Source organism: Diabrotica virgifera, chromosome 2, assembly GCF_917563875.1.
Source record: "Diabrotica virgifera virgifera chromosome 2, PGI_DIABVI_V3a".
In the NCBI taxonomy this organism is placed as follows: domain Eukaryota; kingdom Metazoa; phylum Arthropoda; class Insecta; order Coleoptera; family Chrysomelidae; genus Diabrotica; species Diabrotica virgifera.
In genome coordinates, this window is record NC_065444.1 from 199,709,560 (window position 1) to 199,736,362 (window position 26,803).

At 31.9% G+C, this 26,803-nt stretch overlaps 1 protein-coding gene across 1 annotated transcript in view; it reads right to left on the reverse strand.

The window, feature by feature from the left end:
• Window positions 1–21,076: 21,076 nt before the first annotated feature.
• The window catches only part of LOC114336234 (CD63 antigen), a 46,134-nt gene continuing 40,407 nt past the window's right edge, over window positions 21,077–26,803 (reverse strand). Inside the window, exons 4-5 of the mRNA XM_050644143.1 lie at window positions 24,482–24,709; window positions 21,077–21,394 (exon numbers count right to left, since the gene is read on the reverse strand). Of these exons, the coding sequence (XP_050500100.1) occupies window positions 21,329–21,394; window positions 24,482–24,709 (294 nt within the window). The 3' untranslated portion in view covers window positions 21,077–21,328. The remainder of the gene's footprint in view (window positions 21,395–24,481; window positions 24,710–26,803) is intronic.

Genomic DNA, 26,803 nt, shown 5'->3' on the forward strand with positions numbered 1-26,803 from the left:
AAATACAATTTAAGTAAATGAATAAGACTCTATATACATAAATAGATTAATACAGATCATATTTATTTTCATACATACAGGTATATTTATGGTTTCCAATTTCCTTCAAACATGTAGGTACTCTGCAGAATAAAAAATGGAAAAACGGTTTACACATTTTTGACCGCATTATTGGAAATATCGAAAAACGATTTGATCAAGACAAATTTTGATAAAGTAGGAAATGGTATATCTTTAACGGCATTTAAATCATTTACTGAAAAATTAAAAAAATTTTATCCTACCATATCTGCGACTGCAATTAGAGAAGAACTCGTGTATTTCGCTGATAAATGGATTGTAGTAAAAAATAGGATTTTGCAAAATACTGAAATTATACAACATCGAGTTAATGATGAATATGTTCAGTCGACAGAAAATATAAGGGATGAGATGATATTATTAATCTAAGTCTTAATGAACATGAAGTAACAAATGACAATGTTGTTGATATCGTGAAAACTTCACCTCCGTGTGATACTAAAAACTGAAAAGATGGTATAGCTTGCTGTTACGCTGTTTTGCATAAGTACAACTTGTATCAGTGTGCTTATCCAAATTTAAATATAGTATATAAACGTTTATTAACTCTTTCAGTGACACAAGTATTTTGCGAAAGAAGCTTTTCAACATTGAAAGACATAAAAAATCTGTTAAGAAGTACTTTAACACAAGATCACTTGAAAACATTTTTATGCTAATGGCTATAGAAAAAAAAGCTTTGCATGAGCTTAAAATGATGAAATAATCGACGAATTTGCTCAAAAATCTACTTTCATCTACGGAAATTATTGATCGAGAGTTAAGTAGATAATTATTTTATAAAATAATTGCAAAAAAATGTTTAGATTATTGCGTTGTATTGTCCTTTTCATGATCATTTTTCAGTGCGTATTTGTACTCTCTTGTATATATGATTTACTGAAATTAAACTTATACATAATTGAAAAATTCTCAAAATTTTATTGTACTTTTATCTTAATTACATCAAATTCATATTATACTTATTCAGGAAATTATGGTTTCTGTCTTACTGCATACAATATTGTCATACGTGTTACTTATTATTTGTACGATTGCTTTGCTTATTCTTAAATAAAAAAATATATAGCAAATTTAAAAAAAATCATTGAATTCAAAGTTTTATGTTTGATTTAAAAATAATTTATATTTTTTTAATTTAATAAATAACGAATAAAATATCCTGATAATAGAAGGTAAAATGATAATGGGAGGCCGCTTTTCTATAACATCACCGGGCCGCTTGAAAAGTTCCAGCACGCTACTGACATATATGTTAAAATTTTCGATCTATTTTAAATGTATTAATTTTTTTCGAATCCTGAGAAAACTAATAAATATTTTTGAAAAATTTAAATGCAGAATGAAAGATTACTCAAAACTTCTATGTTTATTTTAATAAGTTACAGGGGTGAAAATAAAAGAGAAAATTTAGTGTAATTTTTAATTGCAAATATTTCATTTAAAAGAAACATTTTATTTATTCTAAGGAACTTTCGGCCCTAGGTAATAAAGTAGTATTTCATTCTGCGTTTAAATTTTTCAAAAATATTTATTAGTTTTCTCAGAATCAAAAAAAAATTAATACATTTAAAATACATTGAAAATTTTGACATGCGTCAAAATTTTGCATTTTGCTCCGTTCCCCTAATTTTCCTAACCTAGCGGGTTTACTGAATGGACCGTGATAGTGTGACGTCAAAACGTCAAAAAGGTTTCCAAATAAAAACAAAGATATGTCACAAAGATATGTCACAAAGATATACACGTGGTTTTTGTAATAATTTGTAATTTGATTTTGTTTTAAAAATCATCTGCGTTTGATTAATTGGAATAATGGCAAAAAATAGTTAATTAAAATTAATGAAATTTTGAACTGTTTTAAAGATATTTTATATAATATTTTAGTACTTACAATATCAAATGATAGTTATTGTTTTTGAACATCAGTCTCTTTCGGAAACTTAAAAGACTAGCAAATTCTCCTCTATGAGCAGTGGTGACAATCGGGTACCCAACACATTACCATTTTGTAAAAATTAAATAACGTACAAGCAATATATTCCATTTATAAAAACGAAAATAAAACTGTCACAAAAACCACGTGTGCCTGACAGCTCTTTTCTTTGTTTGGAAACCTTTTTCAGATTAGCCAACATTGATTTGACGTCACGACTATCACGGTCCATTGAATTTGTCTGTCATTTAAGTTTCATGTCAGCTACAGTAGGAAAAATGAAAGAATACCCATGAACGAACATATAAAACACGCTGTATTTTAATGTCACCGTGTCATGCAAAAAATTGGCCAGCGCAAGTACATGTAATAATTATTATTACATGTACTTGCGCTGGGCAATTTTCTTTGTGACACGGTGACAGGAAAATACAGCGTGTTCTATAATAGGTTCGTTCATGGGTATTCTTTCATTTTTCCGACTGTAGTATATTTTTATGTTTCAATAATTTTTTTCTTTAATTTTGGACCTTGTTGTGAGGAAGGGATGTTTACCCATTCCCATCCCCCTTGTATCTGCCACTGGGTATGCAAGGGTGTGAGTGTATATTTGTGCCAATCAAAATTTGCTGTAATTATTTTTTTAGTAGGTACCGATAATTGTAAATATAATCCAAACTTACATAGATACAATAACAGCCTATGGCCAATGATTCTCCAATTAGAATTATAGAAGGTCTAACTAGAGCTATGTAAACTGTTAATACAAAACAGCCAAAGTTGAAATGATAGAAGACTGCTCCACATATATATCGTTGTACTGGACATCGATATAGTATAGTAGCGAAATTAATTATCCAATATAATTCATCGTCTGAAAATATAATTACATATTAGGTAAATTTAGTAATCGGCTTAACGGTGTTTTTCTTTAAGATTAAAACAACATAAGCAACAAAATTTAGCAACTGTTTATTGCCAATAACAAACTTCAAGTTTTTGAAATATAATTGCAATGGGAAACTTGCACATTTTTTTGATACATAATAATGTTCAGTTTTGTATAAAAATGAGATTTCCAAAATTTCACGCTTCAAAAACTCATAATAACTTAGAAGTACAAATTTAAAGTCTTCTTTATTTTAAAATAGTTCAAACGACCCGTGACGTCACAGAGTTTAACTATGTGGTTCCGTTTATGGTTATATTTACGTATATTCTTCTTCTTCTTATAAGGTAAATACACATAGTTTCAAAAGTTATGCATCACACCTCGTATTCACGATGTTTACGCTTTTATAAATCCTTATCTTTATCACATATTTAATGGGCCTTTTTTATAAAAAATGTACCATTTTTGGTTTTTTATTTTATTTGATTACCCATTTAATTGACCTGGTTTTGCCAAGGTGTAAACATTTGAAAAATTTATTCTGGTGAAATTTTTGAAAACGTGATTAAAAATGAATCGTACTTTAATTTCTGAGTTGGACTGTATAAGAGTTATCGATTTAGTTGGAGAAGGCCATTCACAGCGGTTCGTGGCGGAAAGAGTGGGTGTTTCTCAGAGTGATGTCTCACGGATATGGAATAAGTTCCTGGAGACAAACTCGATACGTAATAGAGCTCGGTCTGGTAGACCCCCAGTTACCAATGATCGACAGAATAGATATATCAGAATTTCAATCTGTATAAATTCTTCTATGTCTGTACTAGACCTCCAAAGAGAATTCAAGCATGCTACAAGAGACAGAGTATCGTTGGCTACAATAAGAACAAGAATTTTATACTCAGGTTTGAGGAGTCGTCGACCAATAAGAGTTTCTCAGCTACAATCTAGACATGTTTTGGACCGCCTCCAGTGGGTTCAAGAACACATACAGCTCCCCCAAGCGTTTTGGAAATGTGTGCTTTTTTCAGACGAGACCGGAATCTGTTTAAATAGTGATAACCGGCGAATTCGTGTGTGGCTAGTTGTGCAGCTCTTGTTGGCTCTCGCCACACACGAATTCGCCGGTTATCACTATTTAAACAGATTCTGTCTCGTCTGAAAAAAGCCCAAAATTCCAAAATTGTTGGGGGAGCTGTATGTGTTCTTGAGCCCACTGGAGGCTGTACAAAACATGTCTAGGTTGTAGCTGAGGAACTCTTATTGGTCGGCGTCTCCTCAAACTTGAGTCTAATATTCTTCTTCATATTGTAAACAACGATATTCTGACTCCGGTAGCATGCCTGAATTCTCTTTGGAGGGCTGGTACAGACATAGAAGAATTTCTACCGATGGAAATTCTGATTTATCTATTTTGTCGAACATTGGTAACTCGGGTCTATCAGACCGACTCTATTCCGTATCGAGTTTGTCTCCAGGAACCTATTCCATATCCGTGAGACATCACTCTGAGAAACACCCACTCTTTCCGCCACGAACCGCTGTGAATGGCCTTCTTTAACTAAATCGATAATTCTTATACGGTCCAACTCAGAAATTAAAGTACTCGTACAAGTCGTTAAAGTACATTTTTAATCACGTTTTCAAAAATTTCATCAAAATAATTTTTTCAAATGTTTACACCTTGGCAAAACCAGGTCAATTAAATGGGTATTCAAATAAAATAAAAAACCAAAAAAAGTATATATTTTAAAAAAAGGCTCATTAAATATGTGATAACGACACGGATTTATAAAAGCGTAAACATCGTGAATACGAGGGGTGATGCATAACTTTTGAAGCTATGTGTATAAATTAAACTCTGGAGAAACGATTTTGTACTCTGGCAATAGATATAGAAGCTATTGACGCGTTACTATAATGGGAAGGAATATCAGATAGAATAATCTAGGCAAGATTCAGTACAAGATTTCAGAACACAACTATAATAAATGTTTATGCCCCCACAAATGGGAAAGAACTACCAACGAAAAAACTTTTCTATGAACAACTACAATCACAACATGACAAATTACTGAACAAACATAAGAGAGACATCTTCATACTTATGGGAGACTGGAACGCTACAATTTATTTATTTATTAAGCGCAACATGCCTTGTTAGCCCGATCAAAGAACAATCTGACCCCAAAAAAAATAAAGGAAGGATGAAAATTTGGGAATAGATAGTTGAAATTGTCTATTATTATATAAGAAAAAGTTTACAATTCTACACCCCCTCCATTTTTAAAAAATAGAGGGGAATACCCCCCTCTCGAAGGTGAAAAATATACATTCAAAATACTAATTCTAAGCAACTTTTGTTCTATAGAGTTTTTTCCCTAAGTCAATACTTTTTGAGTTATTTGCAAGTGAATCTGTTCATTTTTAACAGAAAAAAACATGTTTTTGGACGGTTTGTCGGAGATATCTCAAAAAGTAAGTATTTCAGCGAAAAAAATATTCTTAGCAAAAATATAGCCTATTTTGAACATATATTTTTTCACTCCCGAGAACATATTTTTCACCCCGTATTTCCCAATTTTTGTAAAATGGAGGGGATCTAGAATTGTAAACTTTTTCTTATATAATAATAGACAATTTCAACTACCTATTCCCAAATTTTCATCCTTCCTTTATTTTTTTGGAGGTTTTAGTAAAATTTTGTGTTCCCTGATCGGTCTAATGCCACAAACTAAAAAAATAAGAAAACCCGTCTCTTTTCAACACCTCTTAAAAATGAAACATAACGCCAATGGTTTGCTAATATGTCATTTTTCTGTCACATCAAAAGGCGTTACGTTTCATTTTTAAGAGGTGTTGTAGGTACTTTAATGAATTAAGACTTTTTTCAAAGACGGTGCAAATATCGAAAAAAACATCGTGGACAATCGTTATGTCTGAATACTCCATATAAATGCCTTTCTAATGATGTGCCGCACATGGTATATTCCCTATTTAAAAATAAGGGGTTGGGGACAAGGCCCCCGTAAGGGCTGTTGGCGCCTGTGTGCAAAAAACGATTTTGGCGCCCATTAAGGTATTTTGGATTACGTTTGTTTATATTTTATTTGTAGAATAAAATATCAAAATGACATAAACGGAACAAATCATAACAAAATAAACTAAAATAAATTCTTGTTCAACCCATTTTAAGACATTTGCTTAACTAATCGGGTACAGAAAAAGTTGTTTATAAAATACTAGAAAATAACCCAAAACTCAACATGACATCTTTTTTAGGAACAAATAACAAAAATATTACCTAATGTCTGCATATAAATAATACTTTCTACTTATACTTCGATATTTTAAAAAATATGTACTTAGATATATTTTCTGATAAAAAATATCGAGGTAACTTCGTTATAAAATCAAAAATGATCTAAGATCTAAGTACAATAGAAAAATAAAAAACCTATTGTAGTAGCGATATTTTAAACTGCAAATTCATTAGTTACATTGCTAAATCAAAATTTTTTTGTTTAATTGCTAATAGTGCTAACCCAGAAATCTTTCTTGAAGCATTGTCAATCTTAATAATTTTTAATTTGAAAAAGATACAGAACAACGTTTTAATTAACAGAACTTAATTAACTAAAGTTTAAGGGGTTTTATTGAATAAATTTTCCTGGACTATCTTGTCTCACTTAGAGACTTTAAACTTAAAGGCGGGTTGACATTACTAGTGAATAACGAACGTGGCTCACGCTTACGTATTTTGCCTGTGCTATTGTTAGATGTTTTATTATCTATTTTCAAACTCGAGTAGTACATTTGTATTTATGCAATGCATAGATACAAATGTACTGCTCGAGTTTGCAAATAGATAATAAAATATCTAACAATAGCACGGGCAAAATACGTAAGCGTGAGCCACGTTCGTTATTCACTAGTAATGTCAACCCGTCTTAATCGGGGAACATGTTTTCTCATAACATCCCACCTTTTTGTAGATAACGAAAAAAAATTTGATCACTCTTGCACAAGATTCAAAAACTGTATTGTAATATCTTACACCTTAGAAGCGGCATTTACTGTTAAGTTCGAAGTATGAGCCGCACAAGGTAAAAAAGTGCTCTCGGATTCGCATTAAGAATGCGTTTTTGGAGCCCAACATGCTTTCCCTTCATGTTTGTCCCATTATCATAACCTTGTCAAAAATCGCAAATATTTTCGCAATTTATGACCCTGGATTTTGGCGCCCCTAAAGGATGGCGCCCGTGTGCATTGCACACTTTGCACATATGGTAACGGGGGCCCTGGTTGGGGAACTGGAAGGGAGGAGGTTGACAAATGACAGATGTGTGTATCATAAAAATGTGTTGACCTTAGAACAAAACTCGACCTGTTTCTTTACTTCCTTAAAATCTAATAAATACTGGCAAATATCGACGTGGACTGTTTTCATTGGCCACCCTGTATATGCCATTAAAAAAAGTTTACTTATGCTGTTAGATACTATCGAAGACAATTCTCCAAAATATTAACGAACCACCTTAAATATGGGTAATGTTTGAAGTTATACTTCTGTAGGCACGAGGGTAAATTTTTATTTTCCCGGGCGCATGCGCACACCGACAGTATGGTATTATAGTCGCTCAAACGTTATACGGGATCTGATTGGGTGTTAAAATCATCTGTCAATAATTGTTCAATATGGAGATAATGGATAAACAAGTGTATATTAGTTTTTATTGTGATGGCAGAGAAAAGAGCAAGTTTATAATTGTAGTGACTTTTTAAATAGTTTTTAAAAGCGACAGGTACGTAATAATTGTAAATGTTTCAGTATCCTACTAAAAAATTACATAAGGACCTACCGATTTGGAAAATTTAAAATGAATCTACTAAAATAGTATGTAATGCTTTGATTTACATAATTTGATTACCATGAAAATTTCTACCAATATTCACCTAATATATTGATATTCCACAAAATATTCCTTTAATTCCACAAAAATCAAACTAATTTGATTAAATTCATATAAGTAATAAATAACTGTCAAAAAATTTATGGTGTAAACGTTCAGTTGGTGTATATTCCCACATCACAGAAACGCGAAGATGCCGCAATGGGAAAGCACTTCGATTTTTGATCGGCGGGATCGACGGGAAGCGGGTGCGATCCCCAATGCAAGTTACTATTTTTTAATTTTTTTTATACATTTTATGATTGTAAGTATATTATTATATAATTTTTTTCAGAAAATGCGTATTTAGTTAAAATTTTTGGCAACAATTATTGTTCAGAAATCATTTCTATGTGGCATTTTTCAATGTGTTTGTGTGTGTTTTATTCTTTTATGTTCTTAATTTTTGGTAGTGTTTTAATAAAAAATTTTGGAAAGTAGTAAGTATTAAAATTAATTTAATAGTTAAATTAAATATAAATAAACTGTTTAAAGTATATTGATTTCGTTGAAATCATATAATAGAAGTATAACTTCTTACGTGCGTACAAAGTACACACATTCTTTTTTTTATGTCTTGAATTTCCTAAACCAGTTGTCCGATTTAAGTGATTTTATAATGTTATACCCTGTGGGTCGCGGGCGGATTTCAGGTGGGTAGCGGCGTGGCTCTTACAGTAGCTGAATAACGCACATATATATCATTATGGATGAGGGATGGGTCGCGAATAGGAAAAACCATCAGAAGGTGGGTCGCCAGACATAAAAGGTTGAGAACCACTGTGTTATAGCCTTATTTTAACAATATCGCTGTAATAATATTGTTGCTAGACAGGTAAATTGTCATTGTATACCGGGTGTTCGAATCAAACTATGTTTTTTTCTCAAAGTTCACCACACCCTGTGGAATATTCTAGCATTTATAAAATACTTAAATCAAAAACTCAACTATTGCCTCGGGTTTTCTTAACATTCTGATTTTTTATTCAATCGCTTATGTTCGATAATAAAAGAATTAGGTTCTTTAACAACTACCCATGTTTCTCAGCAATACAGGGTGTGCGACAAACTTTAAGGGATAATTCTGTATGAAAAAGAAATGACAGTTTGCTTTATAAACGTATGTCCGCAAATGCTTCCTTTCCGAGATATGGGGTGTTGAAGTTTTTCGTACAAACTGGCGATTTCTTTATTGCTCTAAAACCGGTTGAGATATGAAAATGAAATTTGGTGGGTTTTAAGAGGCAGTTATTGCGCATGTTTGGCATACATTTAAGAATTTTATATTCACTATGGGCGTGCATACGAATAATATGACCCGTATACGCGCCAATGGAGAATATAAAAATTCTTAATTGTATGTCAAAAAATGCGCAATGACTACCTCTTAAAACCTTCCAAATTTCATTTGCATATCTTAACCGGCTTTAGAGCAATAAATACATCGTCAGTTTGTAAGAAAAATTTCAACATCCCGTATCTCGAAAACGAAGCATTTGTGGACATATGTTTATAAAGCAAACTGTAATTATTTTTTCATGCAGAATTACCCCTTAAATTTTGTCGCACTTATTTAGAAACACCTTGTATTAACGAAAAACAAGGATAGTTGTTAAATTACCTAACTTTTTTATTATCCAACATAAGCGAATAAATCAAAAAACGGAATGTTAAGAAAACATGAGGCTATAGTTGAGTTTTAATTTCAGTATTCTATAACCACTAGAATATTCCACAGGGTCACGCGAACCATTGAGGTTCGTGTGAAAAAATCACAGTTTGATTGGTACACCCGGTATACAATGACGATTTAGCTGTCTAGCAACAATATTATTAGAACGATATTGTTAAACAATAAGGCTATAACATATTGAATATGAAAATTCCTAAAATCGGATAACAGGTTTAGGAAATTCGAGACATCAAAAATGGCCAATTGTTAAGATGGTGCGTTAATTTCTTGGAGAAGTGTAGTTCACACAAACATGAAACAAAAATAATATAATTTTTAGTTTTAAATAACTTACCTTCAAAAGTTGCTAGCTTTCCAAACAAAACATTATATATTTTGTCTGACATACTTCGACAAGTATAGTCAATAAAATGAGTTGCGTAACTATATTAATGGTAATGATAATGGTACCTACTAATCTTAAAAAAATATCATAAAATAGTAGTAATTTAAACTTTCTAACCTAGGTACTAATGTTATTAGATAATAATATTAACAATAATTTTGGATTTTTTAGGAAACATTTAAGTTTGCTTCTTATAGCCCGGGAGGTAGTGTCAAATTTGACCGGAGAATTTTAGGATATCTGATTTCTTTTTATTTGGGAAGGTGTTCCAAAGCTTATTAACAAATCAGCTGGCCCAAAACCGGGGATTTTAGACAAGAAAAGGTAAAATATGAAAGTTGACGGACAAACGCTACAACTTAAATGTCAAATATTTATACACGTTATTCAGAACATTTGATAGCCTTGCTTACTTGGCTCCTACCTTTCACTCAGGAGATCCAGGTTCAAATCCTGGTGCGGAAAATTCTTTTTGTTTTTTAAACTGACAATTTTATTTTGAAAAATAATTATTTTTATAATACCACGTTTTTATTATTTATACGAGACAATATAAAAAAATCTGTTTGTCTTTTATAGAATCGCAAACTATGCATTTTTGGTCATAATATTATGATTGATCTTAATAAGCAAATTTGTTGTACATGAACCTCTGAAGGTTCCTGAGTTGGTAAGACCAACAATCTAAGTGGAAAGGGAGACATTATTTGTTATTTTTTTGGACAAACTGTTTTTTCTTAATTTTATATGTTGTAGAACCGAAAGATACAACCCTAAATTTTCACTTTTCTCTCACCAACCCCCATTTTTTAATAGCAATCTAAATATTTCCCTATTCTCTATAATACATAAAAATGAATGTTTGTCTGTACCTATGTCCCTTATAGAATCGTAAAACATTTGGTAGAAAAAAGTATAGGTACGCAATAATATTTTTTAGTATGTTTTGGCTTTCTGGTAATTTTTAGGTATTAAACTTTCAAACATTATTTAGTTTTAAGGCGGTACCAAGTTTGCCGGGTCAGCTAGTTAATAATAAAAAAATATTCTTGGACTAGTGTGGCAAAGATTAAAAAGTATAAATCAATAATTTATGAATTTTAGATTGTAATAAAAAAAGCGTCAGCTGCATCATGTACGTTGCAAAAAATGTTAGCTGGCCAAGTGGACATGCCGTGGTATTATAAAAATAACTATTTTTCAAAATAGAATGTCAATTTAAAAAACAAAAAGAATTTCCCGCGCCAGGATTTGAACCCGGATCTCCTGAGTGAAAGGTAGGAGCCAAGGAAGCAAGTCTATCAAATGTTCTGAGTAACGTATATAAATATTTGACATTTAAGTTGTAGCGTTTGTCCATCAACTTTCATATTTTACCTTTTCTTGTCTAAAATCCCCGGTTTTGGGCCAGCTGACACATCATTTGTTAATAAGCTTTGGAATAGCTAAATAAAAAGAAAACAGCCATGCTAAAATGCTCCGGTCAAATTTGACACTACCTCCCTGACTATTAAGCATCCACAATTTACATGAGAATTTAATAAGCTAATTTACTTTCTACATTAATTGGAAGATTTAATTTATAAAAAAATAACATGATCATTAGCATAGTCAGAATAAACTTCTTCTTTTTGTTTTGCTTTATATTGACTGTTTATGTTTCAGCATTCCATTTTTTTTTCTCAGACCTCTGCTTCTTCTTCCGTTTGGATACGGTTCTTGGGCTATTTTATGGACTAGAAATGATTTTTCGGCTGATTTATTCTTAGGTTCCATTTATTTTTTTCTCAATCATTCCATTTGTTTCGAAGTATCATTCCAGACTTAATCATTCTTAGAAAAATCTTAAGGATGTGGCATGCCATTTTAATTGATCAATAGTCCAAAAAGAAAGTAATGCTCCAATCTGATTATCAAACTTGTTTTCATTCGGCAAGACAATCTAGTCCTGCGGGCTCTCGTGTCTGTTGCCAGCCAGCAAATTTTCGAAAAGTTGTCGCATTATTTAGTCTGGACAGATTATCCGAGAATAGGCCATTTTTGGGAAAAGTTATTTACCAGCAATTTTATTGCTGGAATCGAATCCTATAATTGTATATATTAATAATATAGGTATGCAAAGTCCGCAGATAGTGTGCTAGTTTTTTTTATAAACAAATTGGCGCCCGAAAATCGTGTTTTTTTTTTCAGTTTTTGCTCAATAACTCCAAAGATTTTAACTTTACACCAAAAATACCCAAATAAAAATTCACCGTAATTAAATTCTGCATAGAGACGTGTTTTTCCCGATTTACTTCGACGAAAATTTTCCCCGGAAAATGCGGGTTTTTCCAACAAGGTCTTTAATTTTCAACTAAAATTTTAAATAAGTAATTGTTTATCAATATTTAAATAACTTGGTAGTATAAAAGCTCTTTTCGTATAGATAATATTTCTAGATGCCCATGAAAATTGAATGAACAGTTTAGCAACAATTGAATTGTCAATTAAAAATTTACGGTCGCTATAATAACCACAATGTTTATGATACATAAGAATAACTATAATTTTTGTATAAAAAGACACTGTACCTATCTAATGTACTTTACAGAATTAAAATTAGACTATTTAGGCGGCCTCAGGAATATTTTAAATTTATAAACAATTTTTTGGCTTATAAACAAATAGAATATCTCGGGAAATATTAAATGAAATTAAATCGTGAAAACGGTATTGGAAAAAAAGCGACAGGGCGCTTCTTTTAAAAGAAAAACATTTAATTGTGATAAGTGGTTCCTGAGATACAACTGGTCAAAGTTGACCAGCATTTACGGCAAAGATATAAACAACAGGTTCATAATTTTCGAACTATTACCTTTTTAGTTTTGTCCTCTTTCTCCACACTAATTTTCATATATTTAAAATATTCATAACATATAATATTATAATAAAAACTATCGATATTACCAGTGAAAATTGCCAAAAATAGCAAAATTTCAATAAAAAATTAGGTTGAAGAAAATGTAATCTCAAAGTTCAAAATCGGTATACGTTAAAAAAATGCATTTTCTCGGCTTCCCATGGAGCAATTTTCTTAATTCTTTTTTGTTCCCAAGTATCTCGAGTAGAGCCATATAACTAACGCATTACTAAATGTGAAACTTGCTTTTGTTTTGTTATAATAAATTAATTTATTGATTATAACAAAATTTTTTAATTTGTTTAAATGAAGATTGTTTAAATAATTATACAGCTTTCAAATGAGAATATTTGTGTTTTTAACGGTAAAAGGTACACTTGTAGTAAGTTTAACTTAAACATGTCTACAGCTGGAAAAAATATGTAGTTTTCTTTTCTTATAAATAAATTAATCTATTATAACAAAACAAAAGCAAGTTTGACATTTAATAATGCGTTAGTTGGATGGATCTACTCGAGTTACTTGGGAACAAAAAAATAATGAAGAAAATTGCTCCATGGGAAGCCGAGAAAATGCATTTTTTTAACGTATACCGATTTTGAACTTTGAATTTACATTTTCTCCAACCTAATTTTTGATTGAAATTTTGCTATTTTTGGCAATTTTCACTCGTAATATCGATAGATTTTATCATAATAATATATGTTATGAGTATTTTAAAGATATAAAAATTGGTGTGGAGAAAGAAGACAAAACTAAAAAGGTGATGGTTCGAAAATTATGATCCTATTATTTATATCTTTGCCGTAAATGCCGGTCAACTTTGACCGGTTGTATCTCAGGAACCACTTATCACAATTAAACGTTTTTTCTTTTAAAAGAAGCGTCCTGCCGCTTTTTTTTTTCCAAAAATCTTTTCACGATTTAATTTAATATTTCCCGAGATATTCTAATTGTTTATAAGCCAAAAAATTGTTTATAATTTTAAAATATTCCCGAGGCCGCATAAATAGTCCAATTTCAATTCCGTAAAGTACATTAGATAGGTAAAGTTTCTTTTTGTACAAAAATCATAGTTATTCTTATGTATCATAATTATTGTGGTTATTATAGCGACCGTATATTTTTAATTAACAATTCAACTGTTGCTAAACTGTTAACTCAATTTCCATGGGCTTTTGGAATTATTATCTATATGAAAAGGGCTTTTATATTAATAAGTTATTTAATTATTCATAAAAAATTACTTATCTAAAATTTTAGTTGAAAATGAAAGATCTTGTTGGAAAACTCGCATTTTCCGGGGAAAATTTTCGTCGAAGTAAATCGGGAAAAACACGATTCTATGCAGAATGTAATAACGATAAATTTTTATTTGGGTATTTTTGGTGTAAAATTAAAATGTTTGGAGTTATTGAGCAAAAATTGAAAAAAACACGATTTTCGGGCGCCATTTTGTTTATAAAAAAGTAGCACACTATCTGCGGACTTTGCATACCTATATTAATAATATATACAATCGTAAGATTCGATTCTAGCAATAAAATTGCTGGTAAATAACTTTTCCTTGTATTTTGCTAATTAGCCCAGAGTAATTGTCAATTTATTCTCACTCTCTTGTGATATTAACGTTGATTTTTTAATTACAGTGGAGTCCCGATATAACGAACCCCAATATAGAGAATTCCCCGATATAACGAATATTTTTAAATCCCCTTCAAACGTCCATAACACTGAATGTAAAACATACCCCTATATAATGAATTATCCCAATTTTAACCCTCGATATAACGAATTTTTACGATTTGCGGAGATAAATTAAAGCCCCTGTATAATGAATATTGAGTGTAGCAAACCCCTATATAACGTACACAACCCCTGCATTACGCATTTCTCCGTTCCAAACCTCGGTTTAGCTTAGTTGAGTATAGATAGTGGCGACTCGCAGACAAGTCCAGACATGAAAACAATCGGACCTGTGCAGTATTGACACTGTGTTTGTTTACACTGTGATCAATACCTACCTAGTGTACTCCTAGAGTATACCGGTACTATTCAGATTTAAGAACCCCCTTTTAACAAATATTGGCCACATTTAACCTCGATATAACGAACCCCGTTATTGAAAAATTCCTGATATAACAAATTTTTTTTCGGACCCTTCAGATTCGTTATACCGAGGTTCTACTGTATTTTAATTTCCAATTGTATAGTAAGATTTTTCATTGCATGTTTACTTCTGTCCAATCAGACTATTATTAATGATATACCGGGTATATTCTACCTACATTATTATACTGGAAATAATTTTTAGGTATTTTTTGTTTAATTACGAGTTTCCTAGTTTTGACAACTGTCACTTTTAAGAAAATGGACCGTAACGAATTTTAGTCCTGCATCTAATGTCAAATTATCACGAGGACAACACAAATCGGCAATTTTAACCGCTTGAGTGTACTTCGTACTACGATTATTTTATGAATAAAACTGTATGTATAGCAACGCCTAAGTGGGGCCATCTTATGAAAATATTGAAGGAGTGCTGGGCAAAAATGGACTGGGACAGAGAAATGAGAATGGCGACCGTCTAGTGGAGTTCTGTGCAGAACAACATCTTACAATTACAAACATGTTATATCAAGATCATCCACGGAGATTATACACATGGCGCAGCCCAGACGGACGAACAAGGAATCAAATAGACTACATCCTAATAAGATCAAGATGGAAGTCGTCGTCCATCAACTGTAAAACATATCCTGGCGCAGACTGTGGAAGCGATCATCAACTCCTGGTATTGAACGTTCGACTTCGTTTTAAAGTCCCCAAAAGAAGACCCCAGAGAAAAGTCATGTCTCTAAATCCATCAAAAATCAATGACCCTGAGAGCACTTGGATCTATCTCAAAGATAAGGTAATCGAGGCTGCAAAAGACTGTGAGGCAGCGGTTTCCACTGGCCGTAAGTCATGGATATCCGATAATACGTGGACTGTGATTCAACGCAGAAAAGAACATAAAACTAGATACGGAACAAACGATGAATACAGAGCGTTATCGAGAGAAATCAGAAAACAGTGCCGCAAAGATAAAGCTGATTACATCTCTCAAATATGCAGAGAGATAGAGGAACATGGCTGTCGAAATGAACCGAGAGACTTATTCCAGAAAATCAAACTCCTTACCAGAGAATTTAAACCTCAAACGTGGTCTGTAATAGATAAGGAAGGTAATTTAAAGACCGACACTGATGAAATATTGGAAACATGGCGAAACTACTGTGGCGAGCTATATAAAAATAACGAGGTACCAGCAGAAAATCAGTGGCCTTCTGGCTACCCTAGAGAACCTATTGTCTTACTCGCTGAAGTCAAAGATGCAATTAAATCACTAAAGAGAAATAAATCCCCAGGCATTGATTCAATACCATGTGAAATACTACAGTTACTAGGTGACATATCATCCATTCTATCTGTGTCGCTGTTTGGAATTCAAGAAAATGGCCATCTGATTGGTGTACCTCAATTTATATCCCACTACACAAAAAAGGAACTACTACCAGATGTGAAAACTACCGCACACTGTCACTAATAACACATGCTAGCAAAATCTTGTTGCATATCATGAAAAACAGATTAAAAACCTATCTACATTACCACATACCTCAGGAACAAGCGGGATTTGTAAAGGGTAAAGATACAAGGGAACAAATCCTGAACCTGAGACAACTCATTGAAAAGTCTAGAGAATTTCAAGTACCTATGATTATATGCTTCGTTGACTACCAAAAGGCATTTGATTGTGTAAGCTGGATAAATCTGTGGTCAGTTTTAATAGAAATGGGCGCACCAATGCACCTGGTGACACTTATTAAACATCTGTACCAGTCCCATATAGCGACTATATCATAAGTTCTCAAACCAATTCAAGACTGAGAGAGGTGTTACACAAGGATGCGTGTTGTCACCTGACTTATTAACATTTATGGTGAACATGTCATGAGGATGGTTTTAGAAGGATGGGCCGGTGAAGTAACAGTAGCTGGTAGGAAAATCTCCAATTTAAGATTTGCTGATGACACTACACTTATAGCAGCAAATGAGCAAGAAATGTTTGATCTTCTGCGAAGAGTTCAGTACGAAAGCAATAAAGTTGGTCTGAAAATCAATAAAGCTAAGACAAAAATAATGGTGGTCGACAGATTTGACACTATTCAACTGACTAACATATTACAGGAATACCAGATAGTAAACACATTTGTCTATCTCGGGTCTAGTATAACTAACGATGATAACTGTGAAGCAGAAGTTCGGAGACGTATTGGTATGGCAAAAAATGCGATGAGTCGCCTAACTAAAGTTTGGAAAGACAGATCTATCTCTCAAAATATCAAGATGAGACTGGTGAATGCCCTTGTATTCTCAATATTTCTATACGGAGCAGAGCCTTAGACTCTCCGCGCATGCGAGCGCCAAAAAATTGATGCCTTTGAGATGTGGTGCTGGAGAAAAATGTTGCGCATGCGCATACCTTGGACAGCTCATAGGATAAACGTTTCCATTCTAAACCAACTCAATATTAAAAAAAGGCTGTCTACAATATGTCTGCAACGAATTCTGCAATTCTTTGGTCACGTAATTCGCAGAGGTGACGACAGTTTGGAGAGATTAATTGTTTCTGGAAACGTTCCGGGGAGAAGATCAAGAGGATCACTAACTAGATGGTCTGACCAAATAAAGCATTCAGCTGGAAACTCATTCTGCGAAGCTCTTAGAGCAGCTGAAGATAGAGACCAATGGAGAATCATTGTTAGGAATATTGGAGGAAATCACGATCCTCAGTAATGGGGAAACAAGACAGAGAGATAGCAACTGTAAGCAAATAATTTTAATTAATACTTTATTGATATCCTCGTATGAATATTTGATAAATGTCGAATATTATACGACAGTAAGAATACATAAGAAAATAATGCTCCAATTAGTTTCTCAAACTTGTTTCCATTCCCTCGTGTCTACTGCCACCCAACAAGTTTTCGAAAAATTGTCGCATGATTGTCAATTTATTCTCACTCTGTTGTGATATTAATGTTGATAATTTTTGATAATTTCCCGTCGTTAAGTAACGCGACATATGTCCTTCGTTGTTAAGAAGATTTAAATAACATTCAGTAACAGTATCGCAATTAATGTTTTCCAAATTGTCAAAGTGAAAATAATGAGCGGGTTTAATGAATATTGAGACGAAGACATCAATAAAATATTAGTTAAAATTATTATAAAATTCAATTTTATTCATGAAATAACCTCACCGAATTACACTCGAGATCTTAAAATTACCGATTTGTATTGCCCTAGTAACCATTTGACATAAACTAAAACTGTCAAAGTGTCACTCGGGATACAAATCGGTAATTTTAGAGCTCTTATGTAATAACAAGTGATAATGTCACTGACAATGACAAACATCAAAATTATTAGTAACGTGTGATCCAAAATTATTGTCACCATAGGTGGCTCTGAACGACAGAGATAGCTATACAGTGCATGTCTATTCTTAATTCAGATATACTTTCCAGTTTACGACAGTGGCGGCTCGTACCACTTTAAGAAGATAGTGCCAGAACTCGGGCAGCCGCCAAAATTTTTAGTGACGGATTCACGATATTGTCAAAAAAAGGTATACTGACAACAAAAACTAAAAAAAATGTGCGCGGATACTTTTATCTTATGTATCTTAAGTTTATTGATCTGAGGTGCCAAGCAATTGTCCAACATTGATCAAAACAGTTCCGTAAATTAAGTAATAATAAAAACCTCTTAACCTATCACCAGCATTTACTGCTGATAGTGTTTGAAAATTGTTATTACGATTTAGTCTCTATTTACCAATTTATAAAAATAATACTATTTCATTATTCACACACATGCACACATTTTTGTAATGTCACTTTTAAAGTTTACGATATATAAAGTTCATTCTTCTATTTTTTGGTTGCAAAGTTTTGAATGACTTTATAATTAAAATTATCAATACAATTTACAAAATGCTTTTCTGCAGATAGCATACCTAAAGCACTATGTTTTAACATCGAAAAACAGCGCAGCATTCTGCTTCAGATGTTGATATAGGAATGGTAACTAATAGGTCTGGATCCCGCGTATGAGAAAAAAGTTGATTAATAGCAAGCTGAAAATTTGTTAATAACTTAAGCGTGTCTAGTCGGATAAACTTCGATATATGGGAACACTGGAACAGGGGCAGTTTTAATTGTGGAACAGGTTAAAAAACTGGAACGGTCACACCACGAAAACGGCACATTTATTTTGTCCGACAGAACAGACTTAAACTCTCCGAACAGAGATTAAACTCTCATACAAAAATCAGACTGCTATTTATCACCTGTCATAATTCATGTCATTTGACATATTCTACATGTTCCACTCATTAAAATGCCCATTTGGTGATAAATAGCAGTCTGCTTTTTGCATGAGAGTTTAATCTCTGTTCGAAGAGTTTAAGTCTGTTCTGTCGGACAAAATACATGTGCCGTTTTCGTGGTCTGACCGTTCCAAATTTTTAACCTGTTCCACAATTAAAACTGCCCCTGTTACAGTGTTCCCATATATCAAAGTTTATCCGACTAGACACCCTTTAACAAATTATTAACAAATTTTCAGCTTGCTATTAATCAACTTTTTTTCATACGCGGGATCCAGACCTATAACATACTTAAAAGTTTAATAGTCTCTTCAAATGTGCTTTTTAAACCTTCCCTCTACAATAAAACCGATAGCGAAACAGCCCCAGAGGTAGTACTTAATTCGTCTCGCTAATACAGTACCTACTTCTAATTCAGTTTTAAACCGAGTTTTGTTTAAAATTAAAATTGTCTCCATGTTTCATTAAGAAATGATTCGGAGAACTGATGCTTATAAGCAGAAAACTTCTGCGACATAAATAAATTAGAAGCAACTAAATGTCCGGAGAAGGTAGACCTTTGAAAGATCTGGTACTTTGAATAATATGAACCTTTCAAGTCGTTGTCTAATTCGGCGCTAAAATTGACCAGCTCCTTAAATATGCCTCTATTTTCTGAATTTTCTTTTTCGTCGTGACCTCTTAAAGCTAACTCGAAAGCTCCACAACACCTTATAACATTTGTAGTTTTTTTTTTCTAGCGAAAAACCACCAAAAAGTTTTTTTATGATACTAATCTTCATTGTCAATTAATCAATTAAACTTAAGAAATAATCAAAATATTATCATAATACCCACGATCATGATGCACTAAAAGTTTAATTATAAATACAAAAACTTTTTAACAGAAAATATACATAATAAAAGCGACACACCAGCACGTAAAGAAATTCAAAATAAATAGACCTGGCATCATACCCTCGTGCCTGGCACAGAGATTCTAATTTTAAGGTATACTAATAGTCCGATATAGCTCTTTCTCTGTCACTTACATAGAATGCTCGTAAAATCTTTCTCTCTCTAGTCGTGCCAGTACTGACTTCGGCACGAAGGAGATTCTCCTGTCGAATACTCTCCGCTGTCGGCAGGGATTGTATTACGCCCATAGTTGCCATATTTTATATAATTTATGAAGATCAAAAGAAATACACACAAAAAAAATTAACAGGAATTAAAAAGTTTTGAAGATAAAAAATATGTTTCTGCATAGTTAGCAAGGTAATGTCATGGCTCTATGGCACTACCTCACGGGCCGCCACTGGTTTACGTCAACTTTGCAGTCTACGTCAACTTAACAAGAAAAGTTAGGTTATGTAGAGATGTTGTTGGTGGACATATACAGCATCTTGTTTGATTTTATTTATTATTGTTACTTATAATTTTGTTATTTCTTTTTATTTTTGATTAAAGTTCTGTGTTAAAGGTTTTAACTGATTTTTTATGTTTTATAATGTTAATCAAAATTAATTGATAAAATAAATTCAGATTAAAACAAGACATACGTAATTTCTTGCACGGTTAGCTTTGATCCCAATAATTGTGGATCGCTCGTTGTATAGTTTATCAAAGATATGCCGTATTTATCCTTGTTTAACTTATTGTGATTCCTATGGACAAGCGGCTTAAATTTGCGATACTAGTTTCTGTAAGTACAAAAAAGAGACCTACTGTACAAAGAAATTCGTGAATAACTTCATTCATGTGCAAAGATACAGTGAAAGAACTGTAAAAAGGAAGATAGTTTTGACAATAAAAAGCAAAAATATTTTACATGGTTTATTAATGAATCATTATAATTAAGTTTTGTAAAGAATATCACACGTTAAGATAGTCCCCCTAAATACTAAAATCTAAAACATGATACAATATTTGTTGTAAATTGAAACATCCATATTTTAATAGACATATACTTGACATTATGGAGCAATTAATAAATTCAATTATCAAGTAGACCTAAAACTAATATTTTGTAATGTATTGCCATCATACAAGTTACTACTTTTTATTCATCATTTTTAAACAGTCTCGTAATCACTTCTTATAAATTTGGATAAGCAGCAGGAAAAGAGGATACCCAGAAGCTGAAAATTTAATAAAGTATAATTTAATAATGTATAACAAACTGTTTATTTTTAAAATAATTTATACAAATTATAAAGTGCGATGTAATAAGTGTTGCGTCTCCCCCATCAACTTATTTATCTTTAGCACAAAAGCAAAAGCTCGGACAGGTCGATTTTTAAAATAATCATAGTATATTATAGCATTTTCTAAATGTACGTGATCCCTTTTCAGTTGACAGTCATAAATTTTATTTTTTTTTAATGGGAAATTACATCATGTGACACCTCATTCAGAAGATTTTGACATACTGATCACAAAAATGTATAATACTTTAATACTTTTTAAGAGCGTAGGCGCATAATTTCGGTCCACTGCTTTTTAAATGCATTCATTTTTTTTTTCGAATTCTGAGAAAACTAGTAAGTATTTTTGAAAAATGTAAACGCAGAATGAAAGATTATATTATTGCTCAGGGTCGAAAGTCCCTGAAAACTTCTATGTTTATTTTAATAAGTTACAAGGGCAAAAAAAGAGAAAATTTAGTGTGATTTTTAATTTCAAATACAGTAAAACCTCCGTTAACCGAAATAATTGGGGGAGGCCGTTTCGGATAACAAGAATTTCGGTTAAAAATAACATTGTTTTTTGTATTGTTCTTTGTATCAAATTACATAGTATTGCAGAGATAGAGCTGTAAAACATCGTTTTCAAAGAAAAACACAAAAGAAAATAGAAGATTTCTTTAAAAAAACACTCCAAACATGTTCATTTTCCTTAATTTTATTACAGTTTTTAAATTTTCTTTTTATTGATGAAATTATTGAACTGTCATCCATTTCGGTTAAACGATGTTTCGGTTAAAAAGGTTCGGTTAACGGAGGTTTTTATATCATTCAAAAGAAGCATGTTGTTTATTTTAAGGGATTTTCGGCACTCGGTAATAATGTAATCTTACATTCTGCGTTTACATTTTTCAAAAATACTTATTAATTTTCAGGATTTGAAAAAAAAATGAATGCATTTAAAAAGCATTGGACCGATATTTTGCGCCTACGCTCTTAAAAGTATTATACATTTTTGCAATAATTAAAAGCTTTTAAATGAGGTGTCACATGATATACTTTCCCATTTAAAAAAACCAATGTTATGACTGTCACCTGAAGAGGATTCGCATAAAGTTCGAAACATTGATGCTATAATATACTACGATTATTTTACAACTCGACCTGTGGGAGTGTTTTGCTTATGTGCTAAAAATAAATAAGTTAATAGGGGAGTAATAGGTACTTGTTCCAGCGCACTGTATAGAACACGATATATGAAACACTAATAAAATTTCAATATTTACTTAATAATAATAAATATGAGAAGTACAAATTAAAAAAAACGACTAGAATCCTTTATAAAAGGAATATTTTTAAAAATCCCAAAAAGGGCTACATCACAGAACTAGTTTTCGATTGGATGACCAATCATCATCAGTGCTCACGTGATCTAACATGCTAGCCACCAAAATACAATATTATAAAAATATATGGGTAAAAACCCTTTAAAATTAATCCCTCAGGGAAACATAGATGAAATATGTGAACTTAAACATGGATGTTCAAAATATTCCATGTAATATGCTCTATGTACCATCTGAGCTCTAAATCGGCTTGTTCACATGATGACTGTATGGTGGCACCTGCCACCTTTGAAAAATTTAAACGCAGAATGAAAGATTACATTATTACCGAATGCCGAAGGTCCCTAAGAATAAACAAAAAGTTTCTTTTGAGTGAGAAACATATTTGAAATTAAAAATTACACTAAATTTTCTGTTCTTTTACACTTTCGGCATCGGTAATAATTTAAGCTTTCATTCTGCGTTTAAATTTTTCAAAAATACGTATTAGTTTTCTCAGGATTCGAGAAAATTAATGCATTTAAATAGCATTAGTTCGTAATTTTGCGCTTACACTCTTAATAAAGCCATACTGCAGGTTTGCAGAAACGTTCTCAAAGCTGCATTTTGTTTTTGAAATGTGAGCGTTTGTTTTGATTCTGATTATGCAGTAGTTACACACGTAATGTATGCCTGTAATAACCATCTGCCGATGCAATAGCTTGCTAGTAAGTATAGTAGGCTGGATGATTGGTATAATTAGCACCTTAAATACGATATGTAGGGGAGATACCTACTATAATCTATCAGATGAACAGATGAAATGATCACGTAAACGGCACGCATTCTTAAACGTTCCTCTTGCGTTGTCACTACTTTTTCCCACGTTTACACCGCTCAACAAAAACAAATTTTAAGCACTGCCTAACAAAATTCACCAGCCGAAGTTGCAAGACAAAAAAAAATGACGGTGTAGAGTTCTTAGAAGGTCTGGCTTCGAACGACCGGTCAATGCTTGCATTAAAGTGATCACGCGACCATGGATTACATCTTTTAAACGGCTCGAATAAATAATAAATTCTAATAATAAAACACTGAAAACGTTTGTTTTCTATACTTCCACAGAATTTATTATAACTAAGTGACTACAGCTGTTTCGGCAGAGTGCCTTTCTCAAGTGATATAGTTTACAATGTGTTTGCCTTTTTAAGTCTTCAACTGAAGAGGTTGAGGAGTGGGGAGCTGTTTGCCTCGAGTTGGTCATTCAGAATTATATCTGTATTTTTCAGTTTATTAATTTCCATAGATTCTAATAAAGATAGCTTAAGGCCTTTATTTTGGGAAATTAATAAACTGAAAAATACAGATATAATTCTGAATGACCAACTCGAGACAAACAGCTCCCCACTCCTCAACCTCTTCAGTTGAAGACTTAAAAAGGCAAACACATTGTAAACTATATCACTTGAGAAAGGCACTCTGCCGAAACAGCTGTAGTCACTTAGTTATAATAAATTCTGTGGAAGTATAGAAAACAAACGTTTTCAGTGTTTTATTATTAGATAAAATGAACTTCCATCAAGTAACGGTCGAATCCATCAATTAATTAATAAATTAATTTTTTAGTGATTGTTCTTTATTTTAACAAAACGCTGTCTATAAATTTACTATTAAATCAAATATTTAAATTTTAAAATTAGCCATTTATTTATCTTACCTGAATAACGGCCAACCCAATACCAACCCCTTCGACATACGAAATGTTTTGTTTTACGAAATCACCGAACTTTTCCAAACATCCTTTATGGTAAGCAAAAATGGGATTGCAGGTAAATTGCGTAGAACCTGCAGGAATTTTGCAACAGGACAATGGTAAGCCTGTAGTATAATTGACAGCAGGAACATTTTTCCAGTCGGTGAAATTATGGACCCCACAACATTGGAACTAAAAAAAATGTATTATGAAATACCTTGGCAATAAAAAAAATTAAAATATGCGAATTCTTCTTCCAATAGTATAATTAATTTGGTTTTAGAACTACACATTTTCTTGTAACATTTTATTTTTGTGTGCATTGTTCATAAATCGTTAAAAAAATAACAAAGCGCCGAGTCTAATTTAATATCTCTGCCCTGTATTAATAAAATATGACAAAAATTATATGAAACAATCTTTTTAAAGGTTTTTCCATGCAACAAATGAAAATTTTAGAGGAATGGAATATTCAGTGCTAGTTAACAGTGGCGTGCTGGCCATATAAATGAATCGGTGCAATCACCGAGAGGCCGCGGCCTCTTAAGGCCTGTCAAATAGATTCACAAAAAATTTTAGATGTAACTAAAAAAATATTTTTTTTAATTTCTAACCGAATGTTAATTTATTTTAATAGTATCTATTAAAAAATATTTCAAAAAAATAATTTTTTTTTAATTGTAAAATACAAGTTATGTAGGTAATTCAATAAGACTATATACATAAACATTGCTACAGATAATATTTATTTTCATGCCTACAACCCTACAAGTATATTAATTTATGGTTTTCCAATTTTCTTAAAACATGTATGATGTATGTACCTACTCTGCAGAATAAAAAATGAAAAACGTCTTGCACAATTTTGACCGAATTATTGGAAGTATCAAAAAACGATTTGATCAAGACAAATCGTTTTATGATGATATAATCACTCTACATCCTAGAAATTTTGATACAATAAAAAATGGTATACCTTTAACGGCATTTAAATCATGTACTGAAAAATTCAGAAATTGTTATCCTACCATATCTGGGACTGCAATTATAGAAGAACTCGTGCTTTTGCTGATAAATCGATTGTATTAAAAAATAGGATTTTGCAAAATACTGAAATTATAGAAGATCGAGTTAATGATGAATATGTTCAGTCTACAGAAAATATAAAGGATGTAACATGTAACAAATGTTGTTGACATCGTGAAAACTTCACCTCCATGTGGTACTAAAAAGTGTAAAAGATTATATAGCTTACTGTTACGCTGTTTTGCACAGTACAACTTATATCAGTGCGCTTATCCAAATTTAAATAGTATATAAGCATTTATTAACTTTTTCAGTGACACAAGTATCTTGCGAAAGAAGCTTTTCAACGTTGAAATATATAAAAAAAAATCGGTTAAGAAGTAGTACTTTAACACAAGATCACTTGGAAACATTTATGCTAATGGCTATAGAAAAAAGAAGCTTTGAATGAGCTTAAAAATGATGAAATAATCTACGAATTTGCTCAAAAATTTGCTTTAATGCGGAAATTATAAAAGAATGTCTAGATTATTGTGTTGTATTAACATCTTAAATATTGTTAAATCAAAGTATTTGCACTATACTTGTATCTGTACTCTCTTGTATAATTGATTTACTAAACTCAAACTTAATACATAACTGAAAAATTCTCAAAATTTTATTTTACTTAAATTAATATTATATTTATTCAGGAAATTATGGTTTCTGCCTTACTACATACAATATTGTCATACACGTCATTTACTATTTGTAAGATTGCTTATTCTTAAATAAAAAAATATAGCAAATTAAAAAAATTATTGAATTCAAAGTTTTATGTTTGATTTAAAAATAATTTATATTTTTGTTTATTTGATTTTATAAATAACGAGTAAAACATCCTGATAATAGAAGGTAAAATGAGGATGAGAGGCCGCTTTTCTATAAAATCACCGGGCCGCTTGAAAAGTTCCAGCACGCCACTGCTAGTTAAAAGTCCCCTCCCCCCACGTATTTTTTGAACGGTTATAGGTACTATAATGGTGAAATTTGGAGGGGGGAAATAAACGGATGTAATAGAGCCACGTTGACCGGTAATTTTAAATGGGACTCTATGGCAAGTGATATTTCATTTGAAAGGTATTGAAAATACCTTTCAAACGAGATATCACTTGACATAAGGTTTCATTTAAAATTACCGGTCAAAGTGGCTCTATTACATCCATTTATTTCCTCCCTCCAAACGTCACCATTTCACCAAATTTTCGAATTTCTTTCGGC